The 15,976-nt window shown below is 41.5% G+C and overlaps 2 protein-coding genes across 3 annotated transcripts; one reads left to right on the forward strand and one right to left on the reverse strand.

Moving 5' to 3' along the window:
- Window positions 1-4,166: 4,166 nt before the first annotated feature.
- cd248b (CD248 molecule, endosialin b) lies at window positions 4,167-8,435 on the forward strand. 2 transcript variants are annotated; one of them, XM_032577316.1, is made up of 2 exons: window positions 4,167-5,053; window positions 6,482-8,435. In XM_032577316.1, exons 1-2 carry the CDS (start codon window positions 4,633-4,635, stop codon window positions 8,197-8,199), a joined length of 2,139 nt encoding a protein of 712 aa, XP_032433207.1. In that variant the 5' UTR covers window positions 4,167-4,632; the 3' UTR covers window positions 8,200-8,435. The 2 variants fall into 2 exon arrangements, with proteins under 2 accessions (XP_032433207.1, XP_032433208.1); XM_032577317.1 differs by having other exon boundaries at window positions 4,168-5,053; window positions 6,485-8,435.
- A 2,619-nt stretch (window positions 8,436-11,054) lies between these two features.
- Window positions 11,055-13,210, reverse strand: LOC116727977 (uncharacterized). The gene is made up of 3 exons (XM_032575685.1): window positions 13,052-13,210; window positions 11,395-12,473; window positions 11,055-11,292 (listed from the first exon to the last, which is right to left on the reverse strand). The coding sequence occupies exons 1-2, from the start codon at window positions 13,160-13,162 to the stop codon at window positions 11,586-11,588; spliced, it is 999 nt and encodes a 332-aa protein (XP_032431576.1). The 5' UTR covers window positions 13,163-13,210; the 3' UTR covers window positions 11,055-11,292; window positions 11,395-11,585.
- Between the last annotated feature and the right edge of the window lie 2,766 nt (window positions 13,211-15,976).

Genomic DNA, 15,976 nt, shown 5'->3' on the forward strand with positions numbered 1-15,976 from the left:
ACCCAGACAGTCATTAATGAGTCTACAATAGACACTTAAAAGCTAAATATCAGAAGCAGGACAAATGAGACCATAAAGAAGACACAACAATAAAAATATCAAATATTTTTATAATAAACAGAATATTAGAAAATAAAGAATTTGCAGTGCCTTGCAAAAGTATTCATGCCCCTTGAACTTTTCCATATTTTGTCACATTACAACCACAAATCTAAAAATATTTCATTGGAATTTTATGTGAAAAATCAACACAAAGTGGTATCTATTGTGAAGGAGAAAGAAAAATTTTTACAAAGTAAAAAACCGAAAAAAGCTAAAGTATTCAAACCCCCCTGAGTCAATACTTTGTAAAATTACATTTTTCTGCGACTACAGCTGCAAGTGTTTTAGGGTTTGTCTCTTCTAGTGACTGAAATTTTTGCCCATTCTTCTTTGCCAAACAGCTCAAGCTCAGTCAGACTAGATGGAGAACGTTTGTAAACAGCAGTTTTCAGATCTTACCACATATTCTCGATTGGGTAGGTCAGAACTTGGACTGGGCCATTCTAACACATGAATATGTTTTGTTTTAAACCATTTCATTGTAGCTCTGGCTTTATGTTCAGGGTCATTGTCCTGCTGGAAGGTGAACCTCCATCCCAGTCTCAAGTCTTTTACAGACTCCAGCAGGTTTTCTTCACACATTGCGCTGTATTTGGCTCCATCCAACTCTGACCAAATTCCCTGTCCCTGCTGAAGAGACGCACCCCCAGAGCATAATGCTGCCACCACCATATTTGACAGTGGGGATGGTGTGTTCAGACTGATGGGCAGTGTTAGTTCTCTGCCGTACATAGAGTTTTACTTTTGGTCAAAGCGTTTCATTTTGGTCTCGCCTGACCAAAGTTCCTTCTTCCACATGTTTGCATTTGGTCCAGAGTCACCTTGGGCCTCTTGGCTGCATCTCTGATCAGTTCTCTCCTTTTTCGGCCTGAAAGTTTAGGCAGACAGCTTTGCCTTGGTAGGTTTACAATTGTGCCATACGCTTTCCATTTCTGGATAATGGATTGAACAGTGCTTAGTGACATGTTCAAAGCTGGAAAGTCTTTTTATAGCCTAAACTTGCTTTACACTTCTCCATGACTTTCTCCCTGACCTGTCTGGTGTGTTTTTTGGACTTCATTACGTTTTTGCTCCCCAATATTCTCTTAGCAAACCTCTGAGGTGTCACAGAGCAGCTGGATTTGAACTGAGATTAAATTAAACACACATGAACTACAGTTAGTCACCACCAGGCAACTTCTGGAGGCAATTGGTTGATGTCAGAGAAAAGGGGGATGAATACCTCTGCACACCACTATTTTCAGTTTTTTATTTGTAAAAAAAAGTTTTGAATGATGTATAAAATTTTCAAAATAACATTCAATCCATGATGATTGCATGCAAACATCTGGCCAGAATGATAACTTTCTGGTCAAACATTTACTATTCTATTTACTTAACTTGGTGCTAAGTGTTCAGAGGAGAATGCTCAATAAAGAATAGTTGTCATTGTTAAATTAATGAAATACAAAGGACTAATAGCTTCCAGTGTGCAGCTCAGCTGTAGAAAAGCTAGAAGGTGTGAAATAATCAGAGCAAGTGGCAAAAGATAAAAAGTCAAGGGCTGACTTAAAAGGCGGCAGATATAAAATAAAGAGGTCTGTATGTTCCATTAGATATCTTTAGGTTGGCAGATAGACACTTGGCCGCACTGTGTCTAGATTAATAGGAACAAAGGGATTTGGGAAAGTATGGCTATGGAAAGAAGAGGTCTTGTCTGCTCTATCAATTATGCTTCTGGTATGTTTCTGGGGGTGTTTCTGTCTGAGAAAGAGGAGGGGCAAAAAACAGGCTGACTTATGAATTCAGCAGGCAAAGAGTGAAGGTTTGGGGGTAAAACACTGATATTCTGGAGGAGGACAATAGCAGCCTGATTAAGACTATCAGAGTACAGATGTCGAGAAGGAGCTGGAAGGAGAAAAGGGACACATTGGATTAAAAAAGTTGAAGGTGGTGATGATAAGGTCTGATGGTGGTCCAAGAGAAACAGAGACAAGTTAGAAGACGTGGGCAAGAAGACCAAAAGGCTCTTTAGGTTCTCCAGGATCCAGAGGTTTTATGTTCTCCCTCTAGCTACAGTGGTTGTTACATAAGGGGAAAAGACTGCCGAATAATAACACTGTGTATATTGTGTCTGCCAGAACCAACACACCACATCCAGCCAGCTCATCTGCACAGAGAGAGCACAGGCGTCCAAGTTCGACTGTGGTTAATAACTGCTCCGGCTGCACTTAATGCATTACTTTTCCACCCTATCATCTTTTGTTACAAGGCTGAGCGAGTGACTTTGTGCTGTCAGTTTGTAATTTGCATGACACATCTGTTGCTATCAGAACCACTGTGTCAAACCGGCATTAAGTCGCCCCAATTATTCTTGTGGCTGAGTCACATTTTCCAAAAAGAGAAAAAAAAGATCTTTTGTGGAGTCTTTCTCTTTTTCACTGAGTTTGCATGCTAATTTTACAATCCCTTTAACCTTTTCAAGTTTTGAAACATTGCAAAACCTTATTTATATATTTATATGTTAGTGGGATTTTATGATGGACCAAAACAAGGTAATCACCGACTGGAAAATGATAAAGGGTCATCTGACATTTTAAAATTAAGGATAAAAATAAAAATCTGAAAATGTGGCATGTGTTGTATTCATCGCCAGAAAGAAGTGGAGCGGTTCAGAGCATGGTAATGTTCTAAAACAATAACCTAGACTTTGAACATCTAATCAAGCACGTTGGAAATGCAAAGAGCATAGCACAACTGATAAGATGTAGTGGGCCACCTAAATTAAAACATTTTAGTTCCTCTAACATAAGCAGTTTTGCAAACAATTTGTATTATTTTTAGCCTCTATATGTGCAAAGTTAATGGAGAAATGCCACAAAAAAAGCTTTTAAATCTGCAACTGTGGCAAGTTGTGGTTCTACAAAGTACTGACTCAAATTAGGTGAATAAAATGATTGGTACCCTTTTCAGAATTTTGTAAAAAAACACACAAAAAAAACAACTAAATATGGACAATATTTTGTTGATCTAGAACACTGAATCCTAATAAAAGACATTTCTGTAGGTGGTTGGAACAAGTTTGCTTTTGCTGGGCACTGCTAACTTCAACATGGAGTTTCCAGTTTCCTTCAAGGCTCAGGTCACAGCTATTGGTTTCATTTAATATTTTCCAGCTTTACTCTTCACTCAGGCAGAAGAAAAAATAAAGAGATTCGAGCTGTCTTTGGAAAAATGCAAATCCACTGTTTGACTTCCCACAATGTTGTTGATGGTGTTGAATAGTGTGGCGTCAGCAGAGGTGCACCCCACAGGTCACTCCTGCTCCCTAGTCATGGAGAGGTCAAGCTGATTCACATCTGGCATTTCCTGTTTCCTCTCTTCCCTTTGCCCCCAAGTTATACTCACACACACACGTGCACACACACTGAGGAGCGTACATTAACATCTGTGCCTCTGTGGAGTTAATTTTTACCAGCAAGAGAATGAAGTCACCCACACCGTGTGCAAATTTCAGCAGGTATTCCTGCTCCATAATGTTTCCATTGAGCAGTAAAAACTTCCAGCTGTCATGGACCAAAAGAGAGAGAGAGAGAGACAGAGAGTGAAAAAGCAAGAAGAGGAGGAGTGAGAAAAAGTTTATGAAGGGAATGTAAAGAAATTAAGACAAAATCAGTGAAGAAAAACTAAGAGGGGAAGACATTAGGGATGATCAAAAGTCTGGATAACAAGGAAGAAGAGCAACAGAATTTCATTACCTGCCGAAGCTGACCGACACTTTTTAATATGCTCTGATGCAGCAAAAACTCTTTATGTTTGTGTTTATGTGTGTGCATACAGGACAAAGCATCATCATGTGGTTTTCATAGCTTCCTGAGGGCTTTCAATTCTCCAGCTACCCCATTCACCCCCAGCTTCCCAACACACACACACACACACACACACCCGCACACACGCACACACCCACACACATCATCCTCTCCAGTGTTCTTTTAGATACTCACACATTTTACCAGCCCCCTCTTCCAAAAGCACACAATTGCCTTCAATAATTTTCCTCTACGTAGCCTTCCACCCCCACCTCAGTCCTCCCCAAGTCTGTCTCTCTGCCTGATGCTCAGTCTGAAAGTCAGCCTTGCAGAGGCAGGAGCCGGGATCAGATATAGCACAGGGTTTCTGCTCCGGATATTTACTGAGTTCATTTATGGAACAATTCATCCTTCCTTCTGGGACCTGGATAACTGGACTGTATTTTCAATTTTGCAGGATTTAATTGGAGTTTATGCAGGGATTTGTTCATGTTTTAAAAAAAAAATCTTTAAATTGTCAGCAGTACTGACAGCTTGAATGAAAGTTTGTCTGGTTTACACTGGAGGGGTCTTTCTCCGGTTAACATCATTTACAGATGCCTATTCTGATTTGAGAAAAAAATCTCAAATTTGGCTCAGTTTTAGAGGTTGATAAACAGTTTTTTCCATTGTTAGGATATTTATGTTAAAAAGTTGCTAAAATATACATGTTAGGTTATATTCCACCATTGCATTATTGACAATGCTAAATATCAAAAGGAGTAGTAGCAGTTGCAGCAGCATGACTCTCCTGTATATCGTCTGGCTGCTGACAGTTTGTGTGGCTCCTGGGAGTCAGGGCCAGAGAATGAAGGAGCCTGATGGGGAGCAGCAAGTAGCTGAAGCCCAGCTGGGCGAGAAGGACGCCATCTGCAACCAGGAGGGATGCTTTGCCGTCTTCTTACAGAAGAAGGCCTTCAGGGAAGCTAGGCAGGCCTGCCTGGATCAAGGTGGAACCCTGGTGACGATGTACACTCGTGAAGCGGCGGGTGTGGTTCACAACCTGCTGTCAGGAACTGCTGTGCATGGATCAAGGGCCAGGCTTCGTCTCTGGATCGGGCTGCATCGACCTCCACGCCAGTGTTCAACCACAAAACCACTCAGAGGATTCGTCTGGGTCACAGGCAAAGTCTCACCTTTTTTGACTTTTGCAATTCACATATTTTGTTTCTTTTTTTTTTATCAGTCATTCTGTTTAATGGGTAGCTACAAAGAAGCTCTGATTGGCACATGAAATGTTCAAGTTTTTCTAGAGGTCTGACCTGCTGATTCCAAGGTTAACCAATTCCAGTTTATTCTTTCTGGAGACAGTGACGCATAAAGGAGGAAACTGCATTGCAAGTTTTTTACTAGAGGTAGTAGTTTTGATTCCAACAGGAACTACAATATTATCCCAATTTAAGCAAATAAGCATACATCTCTAACCTTTTGTTGGTTTTAATCAAAAAGCTGACTAGAACCAGTTGTTTTAGTCTCCTGCAGTTTTACCTTAGTAATAGCCAAGGGTAGCATCATATTCTTTGCTCCTCAGAATACAGGCAGTGAAAACACATTTGGCATATCATTAAAAGGACTTTAAAGACTTTGAAAACTTTTGCATGCCTTGCTACTGGTAAGAAGCCTAGTGGTAATGCACCAATTTGCCACACCCCATCCTGTCAGAAATTGACACTCAAGTCAGTTGGCTGAGCTTTGGGCTCCTGGTATGGTTAATCCATTATCTTCTTTTATTTCTCAGACAGACTGGGTGCAACTTGGAGATTTTTACTCTTTTTGACCCCATTGTTACTCACCCAGTCTGATTTAGTCATTATACACACTGACAGAAAACAGATGTGTCTCTCCTGGTAGAGAAGGGCATCCAGTTTTTAAGAGTTGTACAATCTGTTTACTTCTGTGATGCCGTCATGACTAAATAACTCTAACTTACTCAAGTCAGCGCCTCGCCATGCAGACTTTTCTGGTTTTATTAATGCAAAATGACACATGATGACTGAAAATGTCTGACCCAAATGAGAGTATTTAATAAATCTAGGTTTTAAATACACCACTTTAATCAGATGCACTGTTTTAAGAGCATCTGTTTAAATCCTGCAGAGATCATCAATTTCTCCCAATTTAAGAGAAACTGATTCTACCTCCATAAATGGAAATAACAAGGGGACAAAAAGACCTGTTCCCACATAAATAATGCATTTTAAACTCCACATTAGACTTATTTTTTATATGGGCGACATCTAGTGGTAAAAAATATGACTCTCACTCTTGCAGAATATGTCCCACATCAATAACCCCAATGGGCCCAAAGAGCGCAGGCATTTTAAAAATGCAATTGGATTAATTTGTTAGAAAATTAAACTCCAGACAAAGGTTATGTTGGCAATTTTCTCAAGGCGACTTAATGTTTTGATGCTATGTCAACCCAAAATCTGTCATAGAGCCTGAAAAAAAAGAAAAGGGCGACAAAAAAAAGTTACAGAAAATTACAACTCTAGCACGTTAGATCCAAAGTAAGACTGAAAACTAACTAGGGGTTTGTCCTTCTCTTCTAACAGGAAACCAGGAAGCTCAGTTCTCCAACTGGATCCGTAAAGAAATGCCCAACACTTGTGCAGTACCTCGCTGTGTGGCCATGACTGTGCATACGTCTGACGCCGCAGGAGAGAGCGGCGAGAATTTCCGTTGGGCTGAAGGACCTTGCGTCATGAAACTGGATGGATTTATTTGCCAGTACACCTACAGCATGATGTGTTCACCCCTGAAGGATGAGGGTGGAGGTCCCGCTGTCTATGAAACCCCATTTCATTTCAAAAGTACCCAATTGACCCATGTGCCTTATGGGTCTGTAGCTGACATGCCATGTCCTACAGACAGCTCAAATCCAGATGCACCTTCCAGGGAATCAGCACTGTGTATTGAAAGAGATGATGGCACAGTGGGTTGGTCTACAGATGCCCCTCTTTGCTCTTCCGGTGCACCCAGACAAACCCAGGACTGGTGTAGCGGTGAGAATGAATGTGAGCAGCACTGCCAGAACAGGAATGAGGATTACTACTGTTTCTGCTCTGAGGGCTACATATTAAATGAAGATGGCTATAGCTGCAAGTTGGACCCTCTGAGCCAAACTGACCCTCCAGAGCTATCAGATTCTGCTTTTGCCACAGACAAGACCCCAGTCAATCGGATCTGTGTGGATATGGGTTGCGAATATGACTGCTCAATAACATCTCGGAGCATTCGCTGCACCTGCCCCCCAGGCTACCAAATAGGTCCAGATGGACGCAAGTGTTTGGATGTGGATGAATGCCAACAGCAGCCGTGTCCGCAACTTTGTGTCAACACTCCAGGCACATTTCACTGCACCTGTTACCCAGGATACCAGCCAGACAATACAGATGAATGTGTGGACATAGACGAGTGCCTGGATGAAGGCACCTGTGCAGGGACTTGTCAGAACACTGAGGGTTCTTTCAACTGTCTGTGTGAGCCTGGCTTTGTGTCGAACAGCGAAGGAGAATGTATAGATTTGGATGAGTGCACAGAGTATTCACCTTGTGACCAGCAGTGTATTAACTTTGTTGGAGGGTACCAGTGCAACTGTAAACTTGGCTTTGAACTGAAGAAGGACGGACTTACCTGCCAACCTTCAACTTATGACGGAGAATATTCCACTCTGAACCCTGACCCCAGTATTTACGATGATCTGGATACTCCCTGGTCCACTCTTGATCCCTTTTTCAAAGCTGATGTCAACTTTAATGTCAACTGGCTGACAGATTCCCCTCAGGGACCCACCCCTGACATGGCTCATCAGTCAGATAACCACCTAAACCAATGGGATCACTTATCACCAAAGCAATACCAGACAGCCTCATCCCCAACCCAAAAGATGAGAACAGGCAACAACATTGAAGATGATACTCATACAGGAGGTGGCAACTCCAATGATCAGAAAGTAATTGAAATTGCAAAGAAGCCCACAAGTGGGACTGAGGAGGCTGAGACACCTAAAATAGACAGTACAGGTGAAACCAACAGTACAACAGCGGTTAAAGACGGATCTGATGATGTGAAACGCAAGCATGACAAGAGCTGGCTACTGGTGGCTCTTCTCGTCCCTCTGTGCGTGTTCCTGGTGGTGATGTTGGCTTTGGGAATCGTCTACTGTACCAGCTGTGCAGTAGACAAGAGTCTCAGCTTTGCAGACTGCTATCGCTGGGTGCTCCCTGCAACACCCCCAGAGAGGAGGGAAAGCAAAACCCACGCTTGAACTCTCTCATTAACAACAAAAACAATTTCTTTACATGTTTGTTAACATTATTCTGGTTTCTGGTGACAAATTTGCTCACTAAATGTACAATCTGGATTTCATACCAAGGACTGATTTCATACTTTTTGCTGCACAGCCTTTGTAAATAGCTGACTATCATTTTCACAAATTCAATAAAAAAAAAAAAAACTGATTCAACACAGCGTGGTCTTTAAAATAAAAATGATAATGTCCAACCACTTGGCATTACTCTCTTGTTAAATTTATTGACTGTAAATCAGAAAGTTTGGAGTCAAGTTTGAAAATGGAATAAAACTAGTGGACTTCTAGCATAGTTAGTCAAGTGGTTCTGCAATGAATATTTAAATCATTATTATTGTGGCGAACACGCAGGGTTGTTGCTGCTGTTTGGAGCTGATGAGCAGTAATTGGGTTCACCTGTGTGGGAGGGGATAAAAGGGAACAGGAGTGGAGACAAGAGAGACTCATTTGTTGTTGTTGTGCTGTTTAGCTGGGCACCAGGTGGGAGCGTGCTGTTTGCAGTGACTAGCACTGCCAGCCCTGAAGACATTCGCTGAGCTAAGCAGGGGAGGCCTGGGCTGGCCTTGGATGCCAGCTCTCAGTTGTTGCCATTTTGAGTCCCTCTTAAAACATTTTATATCTTCTAACATAAATAAAGCTTTACCTTTTTCATTAAAGTAAACAGCTCTTGTTAATTATTCTCTGCCACAAAAGACATTACATTATGTTTGCAATGGACAGTTATTCTCAGAGAAGTTTGTCAAATATTTACACAGGAAATTGACAGGATGTGTTACAGAACAAATAAAACTATTTTTATTTGTTCTGTAAAGTAGGCTGACAGAAACAATTAAAAGTCAAATAAATGGTATTGACTGTAATATTCTTGCTTTTCACATCACTCCACCGCCCATCTGTAGGACGATCACCCACTGCCTCCTTCCTTTATTTAACATTTAAGTAAGCATCTGATTCAGTGTAAATAACCAGCCAATACTAATGCAACCGCCTTAAGAATCATAAAGAAACAGTTTCACGATCTGCTATTACAATTTGAAACTTTTTTTAAAGTATTAGAAGTCTGCTTTAGTCTTGCCTGACGTCAACGAGGTAGTAACGGAACAGGAACCCGAATATCTTGATTGAAACTGTGAATTTCGTTTGGTCCTCAAATGCAGCATTATGTAGAGCAGCGGTGTTTAAGAGCACCTTATAAAAAGCGGCTAAGAAATCCGTGAGTATATATTTATGTATTTTATTTTTAATTGAACGGTTTAGAGTTCACTTGAGAAAACACGACGCATTTGTAGGTTTAACTGAGTCTTTTTGTTTTGCGCTGTTGGTCATTAAACGAGCTAGCAAACGGGCTGCATGTAGCAGGCACGTGGCACAGATGACACGTGCAGGGATAAACTACAACTTGGAGCATAAAGATCCACAAAGAGGATGATGCTGTGTGATGAGACCAGTTGTGAATCGTCTCATGTAATGAGAGATGTCAAGCCTCACATTAATCTTCCATGGCCGAAATAAATAAAACACAAATGAATAAATTCAACAGCATTTAATTTTCCTGATGACTCACAGACGAAGGTATTAATATTGTCACATAAAACTCTTACACAGATCATAATACCTTGAAGAAAATACATTTTTTAGATTGGGTTTTCAATAATTAAAGTGATCTTAAAATGTTTTAAACTTTGAACTGCAAACAAATGCTACAATTCGTCAAGTCGAAGGGTAATAAAACAACAATAAAGTTAATCTGTATTGTTACATAAATAAGTGGATTTCCCGTTAAATTCATTCATTTGTTGTCAATCCAATAACATTCAAACACCACTTCAGGTGGACAAACCCGCGTAAACCACTACAATTGTTCACTGCAAACTTATAATGCACTCGATTCACTGCAGAATGATTACATACAATCCAAACTCAAGATCACACACCAAACAGGATTGGGTCTGAGATATTTAGGATTAACAGCGATATGGAATGTGTGTATTTCAGGAAGTGACCCAAAGACGAGACGCAGGACATACAAACACAAAACAAATGGAAAATTGTTAGCCCGCCCTCACAAAGACTAAGGGAAGACAAACGATCCAAAGCTGGGTGGTGTCATGAAATGCGGTGTGTGAGGTGGTGAGGCAGACGCAGATGACCCAGGTAGATGTGAGAAAATGATCTTTTAATGATGAAAATAGTCCACAAAACCAGGCAGCACGACTGAGCAGAAGCCAGGGCTCAACGTCGGTAGCAACAGGCTAAACGAAGGAACAGCAAGACAGACTGGTGCATACGACACGCACAAACGACTGCAAGACAAGGACCCGGACGAGGACGCAAATACACAGAGGGTAATCACAGAAACGAGACACACTTGGGAATGATCAAGGGGAGAACAGGACAACACGGAGACACAGAAAACTCTAAATAAACACAGAAAAACACAGATCCTGACAGGTGGACTAACAAAAATAAAGAAAATCAAACTGTAAAGGACAGCAGGAAGCAGTGATAGAACTGTAAAAACAAAAATTAACTAAATGCTTATGAAATCACTCTAATTACATTAAAAACTCTACACTGCATTGCATAAACCAACACTAAGTCATATTTGAAAGATCTGGTGTAGCCCTATCTACCATAAAAATCAACAATATAAAAAACAAAAACATACCTTTCAATCTAATTAAACAGACAAATGTATAAAGCCACCTGTGGCGTTGAACAACCACACACCCCGGCAACGCTACCACCGGAACGTGTGGCCCTGTATAAAAACACCACATCACCACATACATATTGTGGTGCCACCTGTTACAATGAAGTGCAACAAAGACTGAAGATCACAAACCTGATTCACTACAGCAGACTGTGAAAACAGAGGATTTGTGGCTATGGTTCCCCAGCTTTCTGGAAGCGCATGACAATCCACTGGCACAGTTCCTCCAACCCTGCTCCTTCACCTGTGGTCAGCACAGTTTAGAACTTCGCCATAATCATGATGTTTGTCATCCATGTAGCCATCTCAGAAATTCCACCAGCAAGTTTCTAGATGGTCTGTTTGGTAAAAACAACAACAAAAACCCCAATTATTATCTGATTATAATTTGGAATGCAAATTATAATCAGAATGGAGAAATAAGAGGTGTTTTACTATACCTTTTTGATTTAGTCAAGCTTTAAAACTCTGCCGTATTTGATGTGATGACACCCTTCATCTTGGACAAGTGACCAAGTATTTCGTTGGCATGCAGAGTCTCAAACCACTGTGCAAGAGGAAAGGGGATAAACTGGTGGATTCTGAGATCACGTCATGGCTCCTAGCTAGGGCGCTCTTCTTTTTGTGAAGCTCAGTCAAACAGATACTCGATGGTGCGTTTTGCCCACTCCTCACTGTGCAGTTCTTTTAATGTTTGCCTTATATAACTGGAGCTATTTCCAACAGTTCGTAGTCTCAGCAAAGTCACACACCTTTTGTCCAGAGCCACTTGTGTGGTGAGAATGGCTGGAAACCTGTTTCTATGGGCAGGATCTAACTGATTTAGCACCTCTGTGCTCCATGGACAAACAGGAATCATGCCTTTACTGCACCGTGGATAATCTCCCCCAATCAAATAATATCTTGAATCAAGATCTATAACTTCTCTGACCTTTGTGTAGATCCCAGAGTGATGCATCTTGGTGTTGCATTGATGACACTTCAGAGAAATACCCCACATTCGCATAGGTGCCCATAAAAACATCCTCTGCCTGAAGTAGACCAGGGGATCTGGAGGTGCATTCGTTATCTTTGGTAGACGGGGTGGATGAAACCAGTTTTGTGAGAAGTGTTGTTTAAACTGTCCAGTAGGATTATAAAGGCACTGTGCAATCCATTGCTGGTCTGCTGGCTTGATGACCCGCAAAAACTTCTTGGGAAGAAAGCTGACCCAATTCACCTCCGGAGGCCTAAGGTGGGGAATAGATGAAGAAGCAACTGAAGGAGTTGGGGTGTTGCACTGTTGCAAGGCACTGTTGTGGCTGAAGTGCTGGTATCTGGGGAGGTGTTGCTGGTTTATGGGGAAGTATTGCTGGTTTCCGGGGTGAAGTTGCTGGTATCCCATGTTGTAGTTTAAATGCTTGATGTTGGTCTGGCATAGATGGTGATGTTTTGCCTGGTGGCTCATGACCTTCTTCAATATGATGAAACAAACCAACTGCACCCGTGACCTTTTTCCCACAATGTTCACAACATTGCTCTGCATGAAAGTCAGATAAATGTTCAGAGAAAAGTTCCACATTGACGTCTTCACTACATAATGCACACTTTATCTGATTTGGAGTTTGACTGACTGACATAGTGGGAAGTTGGCAGCTCCCTGAACTTGAGCTCCTCTGCGCTGTCTGGTCAGCTGGAACTGTGCCTACACTTGAAATGTTTTGTGTGGCTGGATCTGCTGCAGCTTCAACTATGCTTGAGCTCCTGTGCATAGCAGGATTAACTGTTTTTAAAGCTGAACTGGTTTGTGGGGTTGAATCTGCTGTAGCCCTAGGTACACCTGTGCTGCTCCCTGCACCTGGCATGCTTTCTGCTTCAATCCCTGTTGTATTTGCCTGCTCAGCTGACTGTGGAAAAACAACATTAAATAAACTTGTGTAATAAATCATTAAATTCTTTCCAGTGTTCTATAGCCATTTCGAATTATTGTCTGTTTTTGTCTTACATATTAAGATAGGTAACAAAAACTTAAGTGAAACACTTAAAAATTTCAACAGTCACTGGTATGCAACATAGCCTTTTTTAATCTATTGTATACAATAAAAAAAATTTACTTACCGTATGATAACCACAGTTGTAGGGGATTTTTTTCCCAAATATGTTGGTTGTCCGGAGTTTTTGATTGAAGACAGGAATCAGTGGACATGTGACTGGATGACAGACTTCCATCTTCTGACTCTCTTCCCGGTGGTAAACCTAAACGTCTCCTTACCATACAGTAATAATTTGTGACCTTACTGTACAGAACTGTAAATTATGTCAGAGTTCAACACAACTGGTTTTCAGAGTTCTGCCACCTCTTTGCCACTATCTGAGTGTATTTATAACAATATTTAACGATTACATAGCCAGGATCACTCTGGTCACAGATTTTGATGGCCATAAGCTGTATAACATGAGTCCAATAACGATGACGAAGACGGTTTTCCTGTCTTCGTCATCCTTAAAAACTGTACAAATCACATCAGATGTCAGAATATTATTTCAAACAGTAGCTCTTTAAGTCAAGTGTAACAGAAGGAAACCTGTCACAGACAAATTTGAATACTAACTTTTTGTATTCTCATATGGATTGCTCCAAGTTACAAATAAAATTACAGAAATGCAATAAATAATAAATGTCTAAGGAGTGGGTAGAAGTATAAACTTATTAAAACCCACCCCTTCTCCAGCAACATCACAAAATGATCTCATCCTATTCATAAGTATTATATCAGTATATCATTAACTTCACTACAGAGCAAAGTCTGGAAGCAGTGTTCCTGTTAGTTTGGATACAACGGAACAGTGGTAATGGCAATGTATAAAAAATAAAGAATATTTACAAATAGCACTGAGGAAATCTACTAATTATTTATATATATATATACACTGCTCAAAAAAATAAAGGGAACACTCAAATAACACATCCTAGATCTGAATGAAAGAAATATTCTTATTGAATACTTTGTTCTGTACAAAGTTGAATGTGCTGACAACAAAATCACACAAAAATCATCAATGGAAATCAAATTTATTAACCAATGGAGGCCTGGATTTGGAGCCACACACAAAATTAAAGTGAAATAACACTATATTCTGATCCAACTTTAATGTAATGTCCTTAAAACAAGTCAAAATGAGGCTCAGTATTGTGTGTGGCCTCCACGTGCCTGTATGACCTCCCTACAACGCCTGGGCATGCTCCTGATGAGGTGGCGGATGGTCTCCTGAGGGATCTCCTCCCAGACCTGGACTAAAGCATCCGCCAACTCCTGGACAGTCTGTGGTGCAACGTGACGTTGGTGGCTGGAGCGAGACATGATGTCCCAGATGTGCTCAATCGGATTCAGGTCTGGGGAACGGGCTGGCCAGTCCATAGCTTCAATGTCTTCATCTTGCAGGAACTGCTGACACACTCCAGCCACATGAGGTCTAGCATTGTCCTGCATTAGGAGGAACCCAGGGCCAACCGCACCAGCATATGGTCTCACAAGGGGTCTGAGGATCTCATCTCGGTACCTAATGGCAGTCAGGCTACCTCTGGTGAGCACATGGAGGGCTGTGTGGCCCTCCAAAGAAATGCCACCCCACACCATTACTGACCCACTGCCAAACCGGTCATGCTGAAGGATGTTGCAGGCAGCAGACCGCTCTCCACGGCGTCTCCAGACTCTGTCACGTCTGTCACATGTGCTCAGTATGAACCTGCTTTCATCTGTGAAGAGCACAAGGCGCCAGTGGCGAATTTGCCAATCCTGGTGTTCTCTGGCAAATGCCAAGCGTCCTGCACGGTGTTGGGCTGTGAGCACAACCCCCATCTGTGGACGTCGGGCCCTCATACCATCCTCATGGAGTCGGTTTCTAACCGTTTGTGTAGACACATGCACATTTGTGGCCTGCTGGAGGTCATTTTGCAGGGCTCTGGCAGTGCTCCTCCTGTTCCTTCTTGCACAAAGGCGGAGGTAGCGGTCCTGCTGCTGGGTTGTTGCCCTCCTACGGCCTCCTCCACGTCTCCTGGTGTACTGGCCTGTCTCCTGGTAGCGCCTCCAGCCTCTGGACACTACGCTGATAGACACAGCAAACCTTCTTGCCACAGCTCGCATTGATGTACCATCCTGGATGAGCTGCACTACCTGAGCCACTTGTGTGGGTTGTGGAGTCCGTCTCATGCTACCACGAGTGTGAAAGCACCACCAACATTCAAAACTGACCAAAACATCAGCCAGACAGCATAGGTACTGAGAAGTGGTCTGTGGTCCCAACTGCAGAACCACTCCTTTATTGAGTGTGTCTTGCTAATTGCCAATAATTTCCACCTGTTGTCTATTCCATTTGCACAACAGCAGGTGAAATTGATTGTCAATCAGTGTTGCTTCCTAAGTGGACAGTTTGATTTCACAGAAGTTTGATTTACTTGGAGTTATATTGTGTTGTTTAAGTGTTCCCTTTATTTTTTTGAGCAGTGTATATATACATATATATATATATATATGAAGCTTCTGAAATGCAGCAAGGCTCCCATTAGGTTTCCTTTCTCCTGCTCTTCCAGTCAGTCTCAAATTCCCAATCTCTACCTAATCTGCATATTTTTCTGAAGAATGTATTTTTTTTCCAAGATGACTCGTCTTTGGCTAGCATCTCCATGAACTCTTGGCAAAGGAGGTTCATGGTTGTCTTCATGGTAAGCATGACCTTGATGGTAGGAACAGTGAACCTATTTCTGGTATGGTCAATACATCGTTCATGGAGAATACCCTCTCTCTATTGGTGCATTACTTCCAGGTAAGCACAAAACAACAGACACTAATCTAGTCACACTAGTGTGTGGGATGTCATTTTCTTTAAAGTGATTAAACAACAATGGTCTTGTTGGTGCAACTTTTATTTGTTCTGTAAAATAGGCTGATAGAAACAATTAAAAGTCAAGTAAATACTGTTGACTGTAATATTCTGGCTTTTCACATCACTCCTCACCTGTATTAGTTATTTATTTAAATTGTT

Source organism: Xiphophorus hellerii, chromosome 11 (assembly GCF_003331165.1).
Source record: "Xiphophorus hellerii strain 12219 chromosome 11, Xiphophorus_hellerii-4.1, whole genome shotgun sequence".
In the NCBI taxonomy this organism is placed as follows: Eukaryota; Metazoa; Chordata; class Actinopteri; order Cyprinodontiformes; family Poeciliidae; genus Xiphophorus; species Xiphophorus hellerii.